At 37.3% G+C, this 19,883-nt stretch overlaps 1 protein-coding gene across 1 annotated transcript in view; it reads left to right on the top strand.

The window, feature by feature from the left end:
- The first annotated feature begins 596 nt into the window (after window positions 1-596).
- The window catches only part of LOC149840565 (P-loop containing nucleoside triphosphate hydrolases superfamily protein), a 34,157-nt gene continuing 14,870 nt past the window's right edge, over window positions 597-19,883 (top strand). Inside the window, exons 1-9 of the mRNA XM_090005094.1 lie at window positions 597-877; window positions 2,138-2,276; window positions 2,363-2,836; window positions 3,836-4,101; window positions 4,822-4,949; window positions 5,057-5,175; window positions 5,313-5,405; window positions 15,011-15,112; window positions 15,192-15,294. Coding sequence (XP_089861220.1) covers window positions 597-877; window positions 2,138-2,276; window positions 2,363-2,836; window positions 3,836-4,101; window positions 4,822-4,949; window positions 5,057-5,175; window positions 5,313-5,405; window positions 15,011-15,112; window positions 15,192-15,294 — 1,705 coding nt within the window. The remainder of the gene's footprint in view (window positions 878-2,137; window positions 2,277-2,362; window positions 2,837-3,835; window positions 4,102-4,821; window positions 4,950-5,056; window positions 5,176-5,312; window positions 5,406-15,010; window positions 15,113-15,191; window positions 15,295-19,883) is intronic.

Genomic DNA, 19,883 nt, shown 5'->3' with positions numbered 1-19,883 from the left:
ATATATAGAGAGAGAGAGAGAGAGAGAGAGAGAGAGAGAGAGAGAGTTTTTTTTAGATTTTTACTCAAAGAAACTGGACCAAGCGTAAGGACCTAGCAGCATTGGCTTAGTCTGTCGTAAACTCTAAGGGCTTATCTCTTGATCCCAAGGAGTTGCTAAGTTTCGGCCAACTCATGAGGGTTACACCCATGGGATTTGAATATAGACTGCCAGTCAAACTGTCTAGGCCCCCCTCCCACTAGGCTAAACCCCTTGGGTTTAAGAAAAAGCAGTCGATTTACTGGAAAACGAGACTTGGATCATAATTTTTTGATGAAAACAAGTTTTTTTAAGCCTTAAATGTTTAGAAAAATCTTAGACCATCTATTTTTTAAACCTTATAAAATCCTAACAGCCCATCAGAGTCGGTTCTTATAAAATCAAACATGTTGAACTGATCTGTAGTCATTCCTACGATTCGTTAACTGAGGACCCAACCAATCCGATCCGAGACATTAATAAACCGTATCAGGATCTTCAAAAAATTGGGCGCGGAGAGCTTCCGGGTTGGGAAAGCTATAAAAGGCGAGGCGTTGCCCGCCCTTCAGAAGCAGCAAATGGCGTCCGAGGGCTCTTCAGAACCCGCGATGGTGGAGGTTTCATGGCGGCAAGACGTCGCCGAGAAGCTCCACCGCCTTCATTCTCTCCTATTCGGCGCGGAACTCGCTGCAGAGCGGCGAGATCACGACGCCGCCCGGATCTTCGCCCTACGCCTCCTCGGATTCCTAGATTCCCAATCCAAAACCCTAACGGACGATGCGTTGATCCATCCCATCCGCAGGGAGGTCCTCGCCAAGATCAACTCTGCGCGCCGATCACTCGCTGCGGAATCTGATCGGTATGATTCATTCCCACCATTAGTTCTATATTTATCTACACGCCAATCGCTTGCTCCTGAATGTGATCTGTTTGATTCCTTTTCACCATTAATTCTATATTTACGTGGATTCCAATCGGTTGCTCCTGAATCTGATCGGGTTTGATTACTTTCGATCAATAACTCTATATTTATATGCACGCCGATCGCTTGCTCCTGAATCTATTCGGTTTGATTCCTTTCCACCATTAATTCTATATTTGTCTGTACGGGGATTGCTTGTTCCTGAATCCGATCGGTATCATTCATTACTACCATTAATTCTGTGTTTCTTGATACTCTTTTCGCGATTTTGGAAGTGTTCTTCATTTTTTATTGTGGATGAGTGTGAATTTTGGAAGTGTTCTTCATTTTTTATTGTGTATGAGTGTGGATTTTGGATGCATAGACGAGGATGTGGGTCTTGATGAATCCGTATGCTTGAACTCTACATCTGAATGCTGTCGTTCTGTGCTTCAGTCCTCGTTCTTGTCCAGTGACTCGGAGGGTTAGTGCACTTTTGGGGTTCCGTGTGTTAATTTTTGTTTCTACAGTTTTAGGGCTCTTATTTGAAGGCAGTAGGTGGTTGTCTGTTGCAGAATTTAGGGTTTCACGGTTAGTGCTCTCAGAATTTCAATGTGTTTGATTATTTCAGAATCATAACACTGTGCATATGTGCACGTCTGTGTGTGTATGAGTGCATGTGCACGTCCGTATATGTGTGCGTGCGTGAGTGTGCATGCACGTCTGTATATGTGTGCTCTCTCTCTCTCTGTGAACTTTATATCACTGTGTAGCTGAATTCCACAAATTTGATTTTAAGTTGAGAAAACAAGCAAATGGGGTTGCCGAGGTTTGCTTGTTAACATATGATGCCAATATATGAACGGTATTTTTTTTGTCATTGATTGTTAACCAATTATCGGGAGTACATTTAAAAGCATACTTTTTAGTTATTGTTAAATGCTGCAGTTTGTCTGCAATGCATAGAAACTAATATTCACTATGTTGATATCATAACATGGCACTACAGGTAAGATGAAATGGAAAATTTGCAGAATTGCATAACCTAATTTTTCTATTAAAACCTATTTCAGAAAACCATGATTTTTTTTACTCACTGATATCATATTGGACTTTTGCCTTTTTTATTAAGGCATGCTTGTTTACTAGCATTTCATTTATGCACTTCCTTCTATTTTTCATCTATAATTTCTAATGTACATGCTATGCTCTTTTCAGCCAAGCATTTGAACAGGCAAGGAGAAAACAAGGCTGCATTTTTGTCAAGAGAGGTGATGTGGACATGGAGAAGGTGATGAAATCAAAGTATTTTGAACCTTATTTTCGTCAATCCAAGGAAAGTGTTTCCTATGCACAGGTATGAGCTGTTAACTTCTACTATATGTAGCATGCATGAAATTATTTTATGTTGTAATTGAAATAAATTTGCTTGTACATTTTCAGAATTCAAAGTCACCACGTCAGCCAAGTTATGGCGGTCTTCATCATTCAAACATCTTGAAGGAGAAACCATCTTTTCAAACAAGCCATCTAGATAAGCAAAGCAGCGAGGGAGTTTCCAAGACGACCAAGGTTCTTGCACAAGCCAAATTGACATCTCTATATGGCAATACTGTTTTTAAGCCAACTAATACTTCATACAAGAAGCTAATCAAGTCTGGCAGCAACAGTCCAAGTGAATCCATCTATTTGGAGAAGGCAAATTCAAATGTGCTGGATGGTTCAAAAGGAAATGTGCCATCTTCACCTTTGCAAGTTGATGATGAAGACAAACTGAATGAAAAAGTTTTGAGGACAAAACGGCAGCACATGGAAATGACAAGGCCCATTATTGAGAATACAATGTCTCCTCCAGAAAATGGCAGTTCCAATCCTGATTCTGTTACCAGTAGCTTTGTCACTGCAAGGATGAAACTGGTACTAGTTCTTTATTACTCTAGTTGTTACTCCAGTTTCTAGCATCAGATGCTTTACTCTGTTATTGTTTATTGTTTTCTTCCTCTTTCTCCTACTACACCTGGTAAATAATAATGATAATGATAATAATGTAACTGCGACTACTACTACGCTGATACAACACCAACACCAACACCAACACCAACACCAACACCAACACCAACACCAACACCAACACCAACACCAACACCAACACCAACACCAACACCAACACCAACACCAACACCAACACCAACACCAACACCAACACCAACACCAACACCAACACCAACACCAACACCAACAATCCTTTACATGTGTTTGTGTCTCTGCATCTAATGGCTTTTCTTGGAAAAATAATGGTAAGATATCCAAAACATTTCTTGCAGAATGAGGGGAATTGTCAAAAATGTGAAAAAGAAGCTATTTCTTATTATTTTATTATGATATTTAGAAAAAATACATTTTTTTATTTTTCTCCCAGGATATTTTGACATTCATGTTTTTGTTTGATCCTCTTACTGTTTTTCCTGGAATTGTCTCTTACAAGAATAAGTTTGATGGTTCTCTGTCATCTAGGCCCGTTTTCTTTTAGTATTTTATTTTCTAGTGGTGCAACAGATGCTTAAGAGATTTATGAATAGTGTGTCTGGAGGCTGTCATTGTGAGTCCTGATGTATAATAGAGATTTTCTGGTTAATGGCATTGATATTTTAATATACCATAAACACTTGTAACATGTGCAATCCTTTTATCATGTTCCAGATAGCAGACTCTTATTTTAATATTTTCTAGTGCATAGACTCAGTATCTTAGATTTTCCTCTTCCTGAACTCTACATTTGTTTGAGGGAGCCTATGATTGATGTTTTGCATCTCAAACCAGATTGAAGATCTTGTAAGAAAATTTTAAAATTTAATCTATGATACTGTTCTATTATCTATTCTTTGAGTACTTATTGGTAACCACTTTATCCTGCAGGCAATGGATTCAAAGCAAAAGAGTTCATTGACATATTCACCTGGTGTTTCTGCCTCCTCACCTACAGGTTTTGCCCATCAAAATGACAATTTGTCGAGAAATGACATGCGACAATATGGTGTAAGACCTGTTTTAATTCCACGGCGTGGATTGCGCAGCAATTTTGTTCCTCCTGTAAGATCTAATGGAACCACAGTGAGTGGTACATCTGGCTCTCGAGTCCCTTGGAAGAGTGATGATGCACTTGAAGACTCAACAAGAAGATGGTTTGTACTGTGTTATGCGTCTCTTGCATTTTCAGTTTGTTATGTGATTATTAATGGGATTTGCCATCGAAAATTGGATCCTTCATTGATGTTTTGGTACCTGTTTGTATTTGTTTGAGTAAAACTTACCTAGGTTTCTCCAGTCTTATTTATATTTTCCGATGTTTATATGCTTTATTACTTAAATTAACTAACATTTGATTTCTGATTTGTTTCAAAAACCTTTAACTGAACTAGTTCAGTGTTGTGATATTCATTTCTCTGTATTTTTGTGCAACTTATACTGGCAAAACATAATTATTAATATACCTCATAAATGATCATATTTTTCTCAGATAAAGTATTTTATGTTGTGTGTTTCACTTCCAGTTTGTTTTGTCCTGCTAATTAGTCATTTCCCTGTTTGTAATATGTCTTGCTTTCATTGATATGTTTGAAGTTACAGCTATTTCTACAGCTACGTCACATAGGTACTGGTTAGGTTAGATGTACGGCATGGGAATTTCTATAGGGTGGTTACGGGGTACAGCTATATATAGCACATGCACATAGAAAAATGCAAACTATATTACAATCTGAAAATGGTCTATCTATAAAGTTGTAGACTCTTAATTCTGAACTAAAAGTCTAAAACATGTCAAAGATACATAATTAACTGACAATTAATAATACAAGAGTATGTAGTTAACAACTTAGCGTTTTCTACTTTCTTCTTTGCAGTTTGGAAATGCTTTGCGGACCTGATGGAGAGCTTCCAGACAAGCTAAGAAATTTAGAACCACGGCTTATTGAGCATGTGAGCAACGAAATTATGGATAGGGATCCAAATGTTCGATGGGATGACATTGGTAAGACGTAGTTCTGCATGATTCAAAGCAGTTTGGGTCTATTGAACTTTTCTAAACTCTTTAGATTAGTTCCTAAATCTGTATTAACCAATTTTCTGCTCATGAAGCTGGCCTGGAGCATGCAAAAAAGTGTGTTACTGAGATGGTTATATGGCCTTTACTACGTCCTGATATATTTCGCGGTTGCCGTTCACCGGGAAGAGGTCTTCTACTATTTGGCCCGCCTGTAAGTACTTTGAGAAGTCATTATGCCTATTTGCATTGTTGAACTGCATCCTATATAGCCTCATCTTTTACTTTGAGAAGTCATTATGCCTATTTTTACTCTTGAACTGCATCCTATATAACCTTATCTTTTCTTAGGGTACAGGGAAAACAATGATAGGGAAAGCAATTGCTGGAGAGGCCAAAGCAACCTTTTTCTACATATCTGCTAGTTCATTGACGAGCAAGTGGGTATGCCCATATTACCAAAGTATAATTTTGCGATGTTTTTTTCTCTACAATTTATTACCATCCCTAGTCAAGAAAATGCAAGATTTGTGATTGTAAGAATCAGAGTTGTCACAATTAGTGTTATCAGTATCATATCGTACGATATGATATGGCTTATCGTAGTATTGCTGGTCTATGCGATGCGATATACCCACCTAAATCTTTAATGCGGTACAATACAATTTTCAATTATTTTAAATTTTATTTTATTTTTGTATTATTGTTATAATTTGTTTTCTCAAAACCTTTTTCTTTTGTTTGTTATCTAATGTGACTCTTTAATGGTAAACCTTTTGTTTTTGTTAGTTGTTAGTTTGTTACAATATCGTTTCACATGTTATAGTACTACATGTGTACCTGTAATTGTTCATAATGCTTAAATTTGATTTCTTTTTTTTTTTTCTATGATTTTTTTGGAATTTTCTGAATTTTTTGTATTTTTTATTTTTATAAATTTTAAAAAAGGATTTTTCGTATCTTATGACACAATACAATACACCCGTATCGCTAGCCCTTCTGATATGGGTTCCGATATGATAATTACAACATTGGTCACAATTGCTCACCTTCCCAAATATTGAGCCTTTACACCATTGTCTTATTAATGATATTTGGTGAAGTTGAATCCATGTAGATTCCCAGGTCAATATCAAATCTTTGTGAGAGAGTTGCAATTTATATTTGCTTAATGAATTTTGTCTTGTATGTTTGTATTATAGAAGTATGTTGTTTCTTTACAAGGCATGCTGTTGTTTTAGGAGTTAGACATTTTTTATGTTTTTAATGATATATTTATTTCTTGGCTCTGTTATTGTTGGTCTCTTTATACACAAGTGTTTGAGTGAGCAGCTTCTTTTGTTTATCAACTTTCATGGAAATTTGTTTTCCATTTCCATTTCCATTTCCATTTCTGACTACTTTTTTGTTTTCCTATTTTCTTTCCTGGAATATTGTTTATTAATTTTGTTCTTTACATTCTTACTTTATTTTACCGCTATGCTTTAGTGGCTTTTAGGTTGTCAGCGCCCACTTCATAATACTAAAATTGTCTTGCATTTGATGTCTTGTTTTGTCAATACAGCTATACTATCTAACTCTTAATCATTATGTAAAAAAGAGTACCAGATCACCAATCAGCCCTAAAAGGGGCGGGGTGTTCAGGTCTATGCCAAACCTTTGTCTTTGATTTCTCAAGGAGTCACATAATAAGCATGGATCAGGGTGACACTTATTAAATAAAAATGCGATATTTAACACATCACACTATGAGCAAGTATTTATATAGTGCCTAATGTATTCATAACCATCATTGTTGAAAAGCATAAGACATCTGCTTATGTGCTTTTGCATAGGACACAACTGTAACTCCTGCATACAAGTCAGAAAAGAACATTTTTTTCAGGTGGAGGAAAAACTTGGTCAGAATGACTAAAAAACCCATCTTTCATGGAATAAAATATTGGCTTGTATGAGTGGGAGTTGTTGGAGAGGAAGCTGCTGGTGCAACAAGGTATGGAGCGAGTTCCTAATGATGTAGTTGGGCAGTCGCCCCCTTCTCATAACAACATGAGAATGTAAATAACCCTATTCTGGTCTGGTATGGAATGAACTTCCCATCTGATGATGATGATGATGATGGAGTCGATTCCATGATGTTAAGTTCAACACCCCAGCCCTTTCCCCTTTTTTGGTGGAACAGATCTACTAATTCTTCGATTCTAGTTAATTTAGTAAGAGGGATTAAGAACTAAGAAATAGACATGGTTCGGAGTCTCGTACTAGCCTCACCCTATCTATTTCTGACTCGTTTTCATTATAGCCGAGCGGCGGCTCAGGAGTAGCGGGCGAATCCTCGTCCACATGTAGGGTCTTTTACAGATGAAAGTCCACAAATTGGGCCCTACACATGGGATGTCATTTTGTATGGGTGGATCAAGTGGCCAAAAGTGTTTTGGCTTGTATTGATAGTTTGTAATCTGACCATTGAGTTGGCCTAGCCTGGGGAATGGATTGAGTACACCCAATTTGATTCTGTACTCTAAAACTTTTTGGAAATCAAGATCATACTATTTTAATCTTGTTTATATATTACTACATAAAGTAACAAAGATCTCAGAACATTTGGACATATGGATTGTTTAAGCTTTGTACCTGGATTCAACTAGATTCAAAACCATTTTATCTATGTATATTGACCCCAAAATGATGTTGTTTTTAATTAATCCAACAAAATTTGTCCTAACTAGGAAAACATGGCTGTTCAAGAAAGACCTGGTCAGTGCTCTGGTCCGTCTTGTTGTATGATGTAGAACCAAATTCAAGCTTAAAATTGTATATGAGAATGCAGGCCGAACATGGAATTATATATCCCAAATGAACCAAGTATACTCTAATATGGTGTTCTTAGTAGAGTTGATTCATGCAGCCTATGAGCCATCGGTAGTTTTATCATTCTACTATGACTGGGCCCTCTTACTGTTATCTGCAAAACACAATTTTCATGGGCCTAACTACTGTTAGGGTGACCCTACACATCAAAACTGATAATACTTACACCGCATGTTGTACGAAGGGATTTAACCGCTGGTGGAACCTTTCCAATAGTGGGATTGTATATGCTTCACCCATTCACAACATTACTTTGTTCATAGCATCTGAAGCACATATTGGGTAGTTATCGTTAATATCTAATGGAGGCTATAGGATGTCTAACAAGGTTATCACTAGTATGATAGTATCCAAGATTCCAAACTTCTCCACCAATTATATAGTTATTCTATTTTTTACATAGGGAAACTCCATTTAGACATACCCCTCTCTCCACACACATACACAAACAAAATATAAAAATGATAGTTTTGTGAAAGTATCTTCAATAAGATACTAATATCAAGACCTTAATATTCTTGATATTAAACCCACCACGAAAGCACAATAAGAACACTTTAGAACACTTGTGCACAAAAAGCACAACCCACAAATAACTCACAAATGCACAAAGGCATAAAAACAATGGAATCGATTTATTGAGAACTTGGGCTTTGACTCAAAGCCATGAAAAATACAAGGGGGTGAAACCCCTATTTATAACAACACAAGAGTAGCCTTGGAGGGGCTCCACTCATAGACGTTGGAGCCCCTCCAACGGTCACAAATGTGACCGTTGGAGAGGGCCCAACGTCTATGCTAGTGGGCCCCCAAGGTACCTTTTGGTACTTTACAAAAAGAAAAATAAAAAGAAAGAAAAAGAAAAATAAAAAACAAATTACAATCACATTCATAAAATGAATGTGCGTAAAATAAAGGAAAAGACTATTCTACCCCTACGGCTAGACAAAACAGAAATATATATTTTATATATATAATAAGTAGATACATATACATATATATTAATATATGTATATGTATTACCTTATATATATAAAATATATATATTACATTTGAATGATTAGGTATATAATTTAACACCCCCCTTAAACTTAGGGCAGGATGACTGAGAGTTTGCTAAGAAGAAAGTTGAAGCGCGGAGCACACAAGGCTTTAGTGAAGAAGTCCGCCAATTGATATTCGGATGTGACATATGGTAGGTCAATGATTCCTTTGAGGTATGCCTCCCGAACGTAGTGACAATCCATCTCTATGTGTTTGGTCCGCTCATGAAAAGTGTGATTTTTAGCAATATAAATTGCACTTTTGTTGTCACAGCAAAGCTTGGTAGGCCCTTCAATAGTGATCCCCATGTCTTCCAACAACTGATGAATCCAGACAATTTCCATGGTAGTAGTCGCCATAGCACGATATTCCGCTTCAGTTGATGATAGAGATACCTTTTGCTGCTTCTTACATCTCCATGAGATTAATGAGTCTCCTAAGAATACACAAAAACCAGTGGAGTGACGGTTATTTGGGTCACCTCCCCAATCAGAGTCAGTATATGCAATCAATCTTAACTCAGAAGAAGAAGACAGAAAAACTCCCTTATTAATAGTGTGCTTTAGGTATCTTACGACCCGTAAGATAGCACCCATGTGAACCGAAGTTGGTGCATGCTAAAATTGACTTGCCGTATGCACCGCATGTGAGATATATGGTTTGGTGATACTTAGGTACATCAACGATCCTACTAGTTGCCTGTAGGGAGTAGGATCGGAGATGGGAACACCATCATCAATCTTCATTTTAGCTCCTATTATAGCAGGAGTTTCACAAACTTTATCATCTGTAATACCTGACCTGTCAATAATCTCAGATGCAAGCTTAGTTTGAGATAGAAAATATCCTCTATGAGAGTAAGCTACCTCAATACCCAAAAAGTAAGTTAAGAAGCCTAAGTCAGACATTTCAAACTTATCCTTTAAAATGGATTTTATGCTTTTAATCCCTTTAGAGTCGCTCCCAGTTATAAGCATGTCATCCACATAAAGTAGTAGAATGACAATCCCTGCATTAGATTTTCTAACAAACAAGGCAACATCAGTAAAGCAGGATGAGAAATCATTTTTCTAACATTATGGAGTTAAACCTGTCATACCAAGCTTTGGGAGCTTGTTTTAAACCATAAAGTGCTTTCCGAAGACGAAACACTTTTCCTTTAGGATACTCAATTCCAGGATGAGCATCCATATATACTTCTTCGTTTAAATCTCCGTTTAAAAACGCATTCTTAACATCCATTTGATAGATGTTCCATTTATTGATTGAAGCAACAATTATAAGACATCAGACGGTGACCATTCGAGCAACGGGGGCAAAAGTCTCCTCATAATCAATCCTATATTTTTGACCATATCCTTTTGCAACTAAGCGGGCCTTATATCTCTCAAGAGACCCATCACTCTTAGTTTTGACTTTAAATACCCATCTACACCCTATTGCTTTCTTGTCTTTAGGAAGGTCTTGAAACTCCCAGGTCTTTGCTTTCTTTAGGGCTTCAAGTTCATTATTCATAGCAACTATCCATTCCGGGCATTTTCGTGCTTTCTCAAAATCCCTAGGTTCTATGTATGAGTGAATGGCGCTTAGACATGCTCTATATTTTGGTGAAAAAGACTCATATGAGATGAACCTAGAAGGAGGTCTTCTTGATCTTTCAGTTCTACGAAGATTTCCTTCACTTGGAGGGGTAGACTCATTATCATATCTTTCGAGGGCACTTCTAAAAGTACTCCTATCTCTATGAGAGTAAGTTATAGGATCTCTATGTGGTTCTTCATTGATGTGTTGATCAGAATGAGTTTCATCATTTTGATTTGTTTCATCATCACTAGTATCATCATCTTCAGTTAATAAATCAAACAGAAAAGAATAGTCAATATTCTCGTCATTGGTTTCAAGTTTTTCGAAACCACTAACATTTTCTAAGAAGCTTACATTTCTGGAAACATATAGTTTATCACTCTTAACATCATAACAGCGAAAACCTTTATGAGTTTCAGAATAACCAAGAAAGGCACAAGGAATGGCCTTAGGAGAGAGTTTGTCATTTTTATCTGTAAGGACAAAACATTTACATCCAAAAACCCTTAACCTGCCATAATCAGGTTCTTTTTCATATAATTTTTCAAATGGGGAAATCTTGTTCAAGTTTTTAGATGAAAGTCTATTTATGAGATAGACAGAAGTAAGAGCGGCCTCCGCCCAAAGTTTTTTCGGAATATTTTGGGAAATGAGCAAAGTTCGTGTGGTTTCAATAATATGCCTATGTTTTCGTTCAGCCAACCCATTTTGTTGGGGGGTTTTGGGACAAGACTTTTGATGGAGAATTCCATAGTTTTCAAGATAGCTTTTGAATTCATTGGAAAGGTATTCACCACCCGAATCGGTTATAAAAATTTTTAGATTTCCATTGAATTGATTCAAAACCATCATGTGAAATGTTTTAAATGTTGAAAAAACTTCATGTTTATGTTTAAGAAAGTATATCCAACTAAACCTAGTGAAATCGTCCACACAGATAACATAGTAAGAAAAACCTCCCTTGGATATCACCGGAGCCGGACCCCATACATCAGAGTGAACAATTTCAAAAGGTTTTGTTGTAAACATGGATCTTTGAGGAAAAGGAAGACTTCTCATTTTTCCAAGAATACATTCATTACAAACAAAATTTTCATTACAAAGATGCTTAATAAAAGGCAAATAAGAGATTTTAACAATGTTGGGATGACCCATGAATATCTTTGTTTTGAGCAACATTACAAAATTGATTCTTGGGAATTTTAAGAAAATCAACATAGTAGAGGTCCCCTCTCCTAGAGCCTTCCCCAATCAATTTCTCGGACTGGCGATCCTGTATCCAACATTTATTAGAAGAGAATTTTATATCGCAACCACAGTCCGAGAGTTGAGAAACGGAAAGTAAATTTAAATTTAGTTTTGGTATAAGACGAATTTTTGGGATAAAGAAGTCTTGTTTTTCAAAATTGCCCATTCCTTTAATTTCAAGAGGGGTTCCATCCGCCGTTGAGACAAAAGATGAAGGACAATTTTTAAAATAATCAGAAAGAAAACAATGGCTTGGAGTCATATGAAACGAAGCACTGGAATCAAGTAACCAAAATGTCTTACCAAGAGAGGAAGAGGATGACATAGCGGCTCCAGAAATGCCTCCTTTGAGAAGAGGTTGAAGAGCATCCACAATTTGATGAAGCGAAAGAGGTTCATTTGAAGTTGAACGCCGTTCCTTCGATTGGGATGCTAAAGCCGCGGCAAGAAATTTCTTCCATTTGGGACAATTGGGTTTAATATGTCCCGGTTCTTTACAAAAATGACAAGTTAATTTGCTATAATCTCTCTTGCCATATCGATCATTTTGCCCTTGATTTTTGAAATGAGGCGGTTTGTAGGTCTACAAATTATTTCCGGGTCTTGACACTGCATTAACCACTTCATAGTCATTTTGAGAAGGTGTAGCAAGAATGCTTGAGTTATTTTTACTAATCCCCATACGTGTTTCCTCACCACTTAGCTTGGTGATGACATCTTCAATAGATGGGGAGGTGAAAGCCGATAGAAGAGAGGACCAAAATTGCTCAAATTCGGGTCTAAGACCATTTAGGAAGTTGAAAAAACGATCTTCCTCTAGTTGTTTGTACCTTAATTCAATAGCTTCTCCGCTCCATTTTGGTTCGAGCATGGCAAGCTCGTCCCAAATAGATGACAATTCGGCAAAATATTCCCGAATAGATAAATCATTTTGTTGAAGAGTCAATGCTTTCTTTTGGAGATAGTATTTGTGAGACAAGTCCCTTGAAATATACATTTTTTCAAGGTACAACCAAGCTTCGGAGGCCCTTTTAAACTTAATGATGTTGGCATTGATCTTGGTTTCTACGGACGAAAAAATTCAAGACAATATTTTGAAGTTCTTCATTTCCCACTCATCATGCCTTTTGGAATATTCTTCTAAGGCCTTTTGTCTATCTTCTCCTTCAAGAATCTTAATTTCCCCTTTCTCTATAATAGAAAGCTTGGGTTCGGGTTCCGATATGGAACCTTAAACGTAACCCCAAAGGCCTTTCCCTTTGATATGGGCTTCCATATTGCCGGCCCAAACATGGTAGTTCGAACCACTAAGTTTAAACCCAAGGGAGAAATGGGAGTCTTTTTCACCCATTAGAGAGAAGAGAAGATGGAAAATAATGCGTACCTTAACGGATTTTCAACCTTTTCTTGACAAAAGTTGCTTCTAAAATATTGCCCGAAGTAAATGCTTCACTCAAAAACTTCACTAGCTTGAGGGCACGTTTTTCGAGGTGCTTCACAAGAGACGAGATGCACGATCCTCTTTCTTCCAACGAGGCTTTGATACCATGTGAAAGTATCTTCAATAAGATACTAATATCAAGACCTTAATATTCTTGATATTAAACCCACCACGAAAGCACAATAAGAACACTTTAGAACACTTGTGCACAAAAAGCACAACCCACAAATAACTCACAAATGCACAAAGGCATAAAAACAATGGAATCGATTTATTGAGAACTTGGGCTTTGACTCAAAGCCATGAAAAATACAAGGGGGTGAAACCCCTATTTATAACAAAACAAGAGGAGCCTTGGAGGGGCTCCACTCATAGATGTTGGAGCCCCTCCAACGGTCACAAATGTGACCGTTGGAGAGGGCCCAACGTCTATGCTAGTGGGCCCCCCAAGGTACCTTTTGGTACTTTACAAAAAGAAAAATAAAAAGAAAGAAAAATAAAAATAAAAAACAAATTACAATCACATTCATAAAATGAATGTGCGTAAAATAGAGGAAAAGACTATTCTACCCCTACGGCTAGACAAAACAGAAATATATATTTTATATATATAATAAGTAGATACATATACATATATATTAATATATGTATATGTATTACCTTATATATATATAAAATATATATATTACATTTGAATGATTAGGTATATAATTTAACAAGTTTATCAGCCACTTTATTGGGAGATTTTGAATATTTTCAGTTTCTTGGGTTTCTATGGGAAAATTTTGTCAGAAAATAAAATTCTAAAAAGAAAATCAAACTTTAGTTTTTTTCTTGAGAAATGTTTGATGAAAATGAACATATCACATTTTTATGCAATATACTTTTTTCAAAGATAAAATTGCAGTATTTTCATTATGTTATGATTTATTGATATTTTTAACTTTTCATGAAAAAATATATTTTTTGTGATATTTTGGAAATATCATGATTTTTCCACACTGCAAACACATGCGCCCATGCACACACTCACACACATGTAAACACATGCGTGCAAAAATGCATATACATAGGGATGCCAATGGATCGGATTTTATCCGATATCCGACCAAATCCAACTCCGTTAAGTCGGATTTGGTAAACTAATACCATATCCGATTATAATCGGATGTGGAAATGATTTTGATTTTTATCTACTGAATCCCCTAATGTCTGAATCTGGTTACATGTACAAAATTGGATTTGGTATGAACTTTTCACCGTCTGAATCTGAATCCTTTTAGCCAACATCTGATTAGTCGGATCTGGTATTTGCCACATCCAGCTCATATCCATACTGTTACATCCCTGTGTATAATATGGTTTTCATGTTTCCATTGCAGCCTGGAGTCATCCCAGTGGATTAGGGCCCAGCGTATGCGTAAGCATGTTTGAACTTTTGTGGTGGATGCGCCTTCTTGTCAATGCGATATATGAGCATAGGAACCTTGTCTCATTTGCACACCTAGACACCTCAATGTCCAAATAACTCCAGAAACCCATTAAGTGAATTTGAAGGGAACAATACTGAAAATACAATGGTCTGCTCTCTTATAGAGCATCTGTCTTTATTTTTTTGTTATGGAAAACAAAGACAGTTTTCGTACAGTCACAAAGTTCACACGTTGAAGGAAACACATGGAAAAGAAAGATCCTCCAGTTGTATGCTCAAAGAAAAATGACCATGACCATTTTTTTGTTTTTCTTTTTCCTTCTATAATGCTGACTGTTGGTGATGTGGCTGAATTTTATTCACTATTTTCATTAGTATATTTGTTTTTTCCTTTTCTTTTAAGTTAATTATAATTTATAATTTCTATAGATCGGTGAAGGTGAAAAGCTTGTGAGGGCTTTATTTGCAGTTGCAAGCTGTCGCCAACCTGCTGTTATTTTTGTGGATGAAATTGACTCACTCCTTTCCCAAGTATGTTTTGCTGCATCCTGAACAGTATTGTGTCAACAATGAGGTTGATCATGTACCGAGTGTCTCTTTTGTTATTCAGCGAAAATCTGAAGGAGAGCATGAATCTAGCAGAAGGCTTAAAACACAGTTTTTGATTGAGATGGAAGGTTTTGACAGTGGAAGCGAACAAATTTTGCTTATAGGTAACTGACTAGTTTGAACTTTTATCTGTCATACATCAAATAATCTTTGAGGTTGAGTCATGTTCCTGACATTTGCCTGGAGTCTGGACCATCCTCCATTTCATGCATAATATATTAGTTGGCACTGGCAGTCAAACTTTGAATATATCTGGCACAAGTATCTCTGATTGTTTTAAGATAGAGCAATATTATCAGGAGATTTTTCAAAATATGTCAAAATTATCCCATTGCTATTTGTTGGAAATTCAGTGATTTCAACATATCATAATTTCTTTGTGAATTCCCAATTTAAGTATGATATATTTTTAATGTTTTAACTTTTTATATTATCAAGAAACACCAGTGATCTTTTTCTTCTGACCCCCCTTATTGGCCAAATCTTTCTTTTTAAAAGTTGCCGGCACCTTGCCAAGAACTTGTTGGTAATAACAATTATTTTTTACATTCACTCGAGAAGTTGCCTTACAAAGAAATTACTGATAGTCACTTTGTTTTTAGTGTGACAAATTGCGTGGAGCAAACTTCCATAGTTACAGATAGGATGGTAAATGGGTTGGATATGGGTCAGCTCAGGATTGATCTGGCACTGGATCCAACTTTCAGTCATGGTTCCAGCTCTGTATTTGGACCAGACTTGGAACAGATGGTAGATTCTGGATTTGGATATGATCTAACCCCAGCTGATATTGGGTCCACAGAAAGCAGGTCAAGTCCGTGTGAAATAGATAAAATGGGGTGGCCAGACCTGGTTCTGAACGTATTCATTTATCAATTCTGACCTGGATCTGACTAAACCCATCATTATTTGTTTCAATTGCAAAACTTTTATAAAACATGTACTATTTTTATAGATGGTATCACCCCGAAATGTCTTCAGTTGGTTCATAACTGAATACAGATCCAACCGATTTGCACCCACAGTTATAGGGGCACAAATGGGTTGCAATTCTGACCTGGCTCCGAGCTGAACCTGACCCAGATTGTCAGACCCTGATAGTATATATGCAGGTATGGATCAGATTTAATCCGACCTATTCATCTTTTTTTTTTCACCTGAAAATCAGTGGATTTTGTTGGTTTTCATCAGACCCCATGCCATGGAGGTTCATATCTCAACCGGATGTAAAACACCATTGTCAGATCTGATAGGATCTGGATCTAGAACCAGACCCACACTTCAAGAAAGGGATTCAATATTGGGCTATGTCACATGGGTGCGGGTGCGGCGCAATTCCAAAAAATTTGGACACGGGGACTCGGCTATATATATATTAAAAAATATATATTATAAATATATATATTTTAAATATATATAACAATAAATTAACACATAAAGATTGTAAATTTTAAAGCAAAAATAAAAAAGCAATTCTTAACAACACAAACTTACCAAAATATAACACATAAAGAAGTTTGCGAGTGTGATAAACAACAAAACTTATCATAAATCTGGCTTATCGTCTCAATTAGAGGGAAGAACAGGATCGAGGTAGTGCATGTTGAGAGTATGTAAATTATGTTCTCCCTCCAAGTCAAAATCTTCTGGATTTACATCCCAATTTTTGGATGGTCCACAACTTCATCAAAAAATGACTATATTAGTATCTAACTTAACTTTGAATACAAATATTTAAATACAAACTTTGAATACAAAGAAAAAAAAGTACCTATACTCTTCTTTGGTGCGGCGAGAAATTAATCGTAGATTTAAGTGAACATAAACCACATCCTCTGCTCTTTTACTAGTGAGTTTGTTTCTTTTAATGTTTTGAATTTGAGCATATGTACTCCAATTTCTTTCACAACAAGATGATGTAGCAGGTTGGGATAACAACTTCATTGCAAGACGTTGCAGATTTGGTGTCTCTGATCCATATGTTGCCCACCAATTAAGGGGATCTTTCTCGTCTCTTGCCACAAGTGCTGCTAAAGAATCAAATCTCCCAGTAGAAAACTTGCCAAACTCACTATTTACAACCTTAAACATGTGAGGATCATTAAAAAGTCTTCCCAAATATATCATTCTATTTCTTGATATCTCAGGATCTTCATTTGGAGAAACACGACCAACACCTGTTGTCAACCATTTTTTGCATAGTATTTTGGATTGAGAGAGTGTGCCATGCAATGCAAACGTGTATTGCTTTTATCCCATCTTCTCACTAAAACTGAATGTACATGATTGTAAAATTCTGAATCATCAAGTGCAATATCTTTCTTCTCATGTTTAAAAATGATACTTTGAACTTTTTTAATCATATTGTCCCACATTTCATAAATTCTATGAAGCATGGGTACATCTCTGTCAACTTCTCCAAACATTTCCCAAATAGGCTCTTTAAATTCAATAAAATATGTAATTTTATCCCACCAAAAATCATCACAGATGCATTTTTTGATAGCTTGAGCCTTGACATCATGTTCAGTACGATAAAAATCTCAATCTTGATCAGCCACCATCATCATCAATGCATTTTTGAGTTGCTTAATTCTTTTTATCATAACAATAAGAGAAGCAAAACGAGTTTCAGCAACTTTCAGTAACTTGAGATCAGAATGCCTATTAAATATAGAAAGGACATTATGATGGTTTACAACAAAATTTCTAATATTTCGAACATCATGCTCTATTTCCTCAATCCATAAGCACATTTCATGTGCATCTGTATCATCTTTTCATAGATTGCATATACTCTTAAATGCCAAATTTAAACTGTGTGCTGCACAAGGAGTCCAAAAAATATGTGAATATGTATCTTCACTTGCCAAATTCATTCCTGCACGACTGCAAACTGGAGCATTGTCAGTAATGATTTGCACCACACTTTCTTCACCCACTTTTATCACTTCGACAAATAATCTCTTTAAATATTCAACATCTTTATACTCTCCGGATGCATCAACAGTCTTCAAAAAAATTGGCCCATTAAGTGAGTAAGCAATGAAGTTTATCAGTGGTCGCCTTTGTATATCAATCCATCCATCAGAAACAATGGACACTCCATGTCGTTTCCATGCAAATTTTTGGGTCTCTAACAAGTCTTCAATTCTATTTTTTTCCTCTGCAAGAATGACTGTTCTTAGTTTTTCTGAACTAGGAGACACATAACCACTCAAATTGCAATTAGCCAAAGATGTAATCATATCTTTCCAGTATGGACTTTTAGCTACATTAAAAGGAATTGAGCTTGAGTAAAAGAATTGACCAATCTTTTATCAATTTCTGCTCTTGCCATGTTTTTGAATGACGTTTGTATTGTTTTATTGCTTTCCATCTTTCTTTTCTTTAAAAGCTCTTCTTATATATCACTAGCAGTAGGAAAAGACAAATTAATCGAATCACTTCTTATCTATGCAATTTTCTTCTTTTCAACTTCCTCTTGTTCTTTTTTTAATTGCTTTAACATGTCTTTGTCAACTCCAGAACATGCCCTAATTCCTTGACCACGAATATGCAAAAGATGTTCTTTCACACGGGTATAAGAACCTGTGAAAACAGTCTTACATAGATTACAATGAAACTGCACATTCCCACCACCACCACTAGTAGCTTTTACCTCTTTTGTCACAAGCCTCCAAAGTGGTTGAGAAACTTCTAATTCAGGGTTAGAACTTGAACCAAATGTATTGACACTACCGCTAGAACTCGTCATTAGATCTCAAAAGTGAAAACTGAAAAGAAAATAAGTAAATAAAATAAAGTTAATAAACACTTCAAAATAATAGTAATAGGAGCTCCATGTTCGTTCCCTTTGTGCAAATCAGGTTCAAACCATGCCCTCCTCTGCAAACCAGGTTCGAGATAGGGGGCCTACCCACTATCTAACGCAAAAAGAAGAGGCAGGGCAAGCCCATGCTGAACCTTATCCGTGCCAGGGGCTTCGCCCTTGCCAAAAAGCCAAAGGCAGCAGGGGAAAAGATGAGGGGCCGAGCCTCTCCTCATTTTCCTTTTGTTCGGCAGGGGTAAGAAGGAGTGGGGGAAGGAGGGGGCTCGGCTGACAGGCCGAGCCTTGCTACGCCGGATAGAAGGGAAACGAGGGGCCGAGCCCCTCTTCTGTGAATCGAAGGCAAAGGGAGGGGTCGAGCCCCTCTTCTGCGAGCAGAAGGTGCAGGGAGGGGGGGTTGGGGGGGGGGTCCTGGCACCCTCTGCTCGCAGAAGAGGGGCTCAACCCCTCCCTTTGCCTTCGATTCACAGAAGAGGGGCTCGACACCTCGTTTCCCTTCTATCCGGCGTGGCAAGGCTCGGCCTGTCAGTCGAGCCCCTCCTTCCCCCACTCCTACTTCTTACCCCTGTGATAAAAGGGAAACGAGGAGGGGCTGAGCCCCTCCTCTATGAATCAGAGGCACAGGGAGGGGCCAAGCCCCTCTTCTGCGAGCAAAGGGTGCAGGGAGGGGGGGGGGAGCCCCTCTTCTGCGAGCAGAGGGTACAGGGGGGGGTTTGCCTGACATAAGTGAAACGCGGAGGGGCCAAGCCCCTTCTTTATGAATAGGAGGCACAGAGACGGGCCGAGCCCCTCTTCTGCGAGCAGAGGGTGCAAGGAGGGAGGCTGCAAGCAGAGGGTGCATGAGGGTCGATCGACATACCTGTT

The sequence above is a fragment of the Nuphar pumila genome, chromosome 4, assembly GCF_984573655.1.
Source record: "Nuphar pumila chromosome 4, dmNupPumi1.hap1.1, whole genome shotgun sequence".
NCBI lineage: Eukaryota > Viridiplantae > Streptophyta > Magnoliopsida > Nymphaeales > Nymphaeaceae > Nuphar > Nuphar pumila.
The sequence above is the reverse complement of the archived record's forward strand: the minus strand, read 5'-3'. Positions and strand labels throughout refer to the sequence as shown.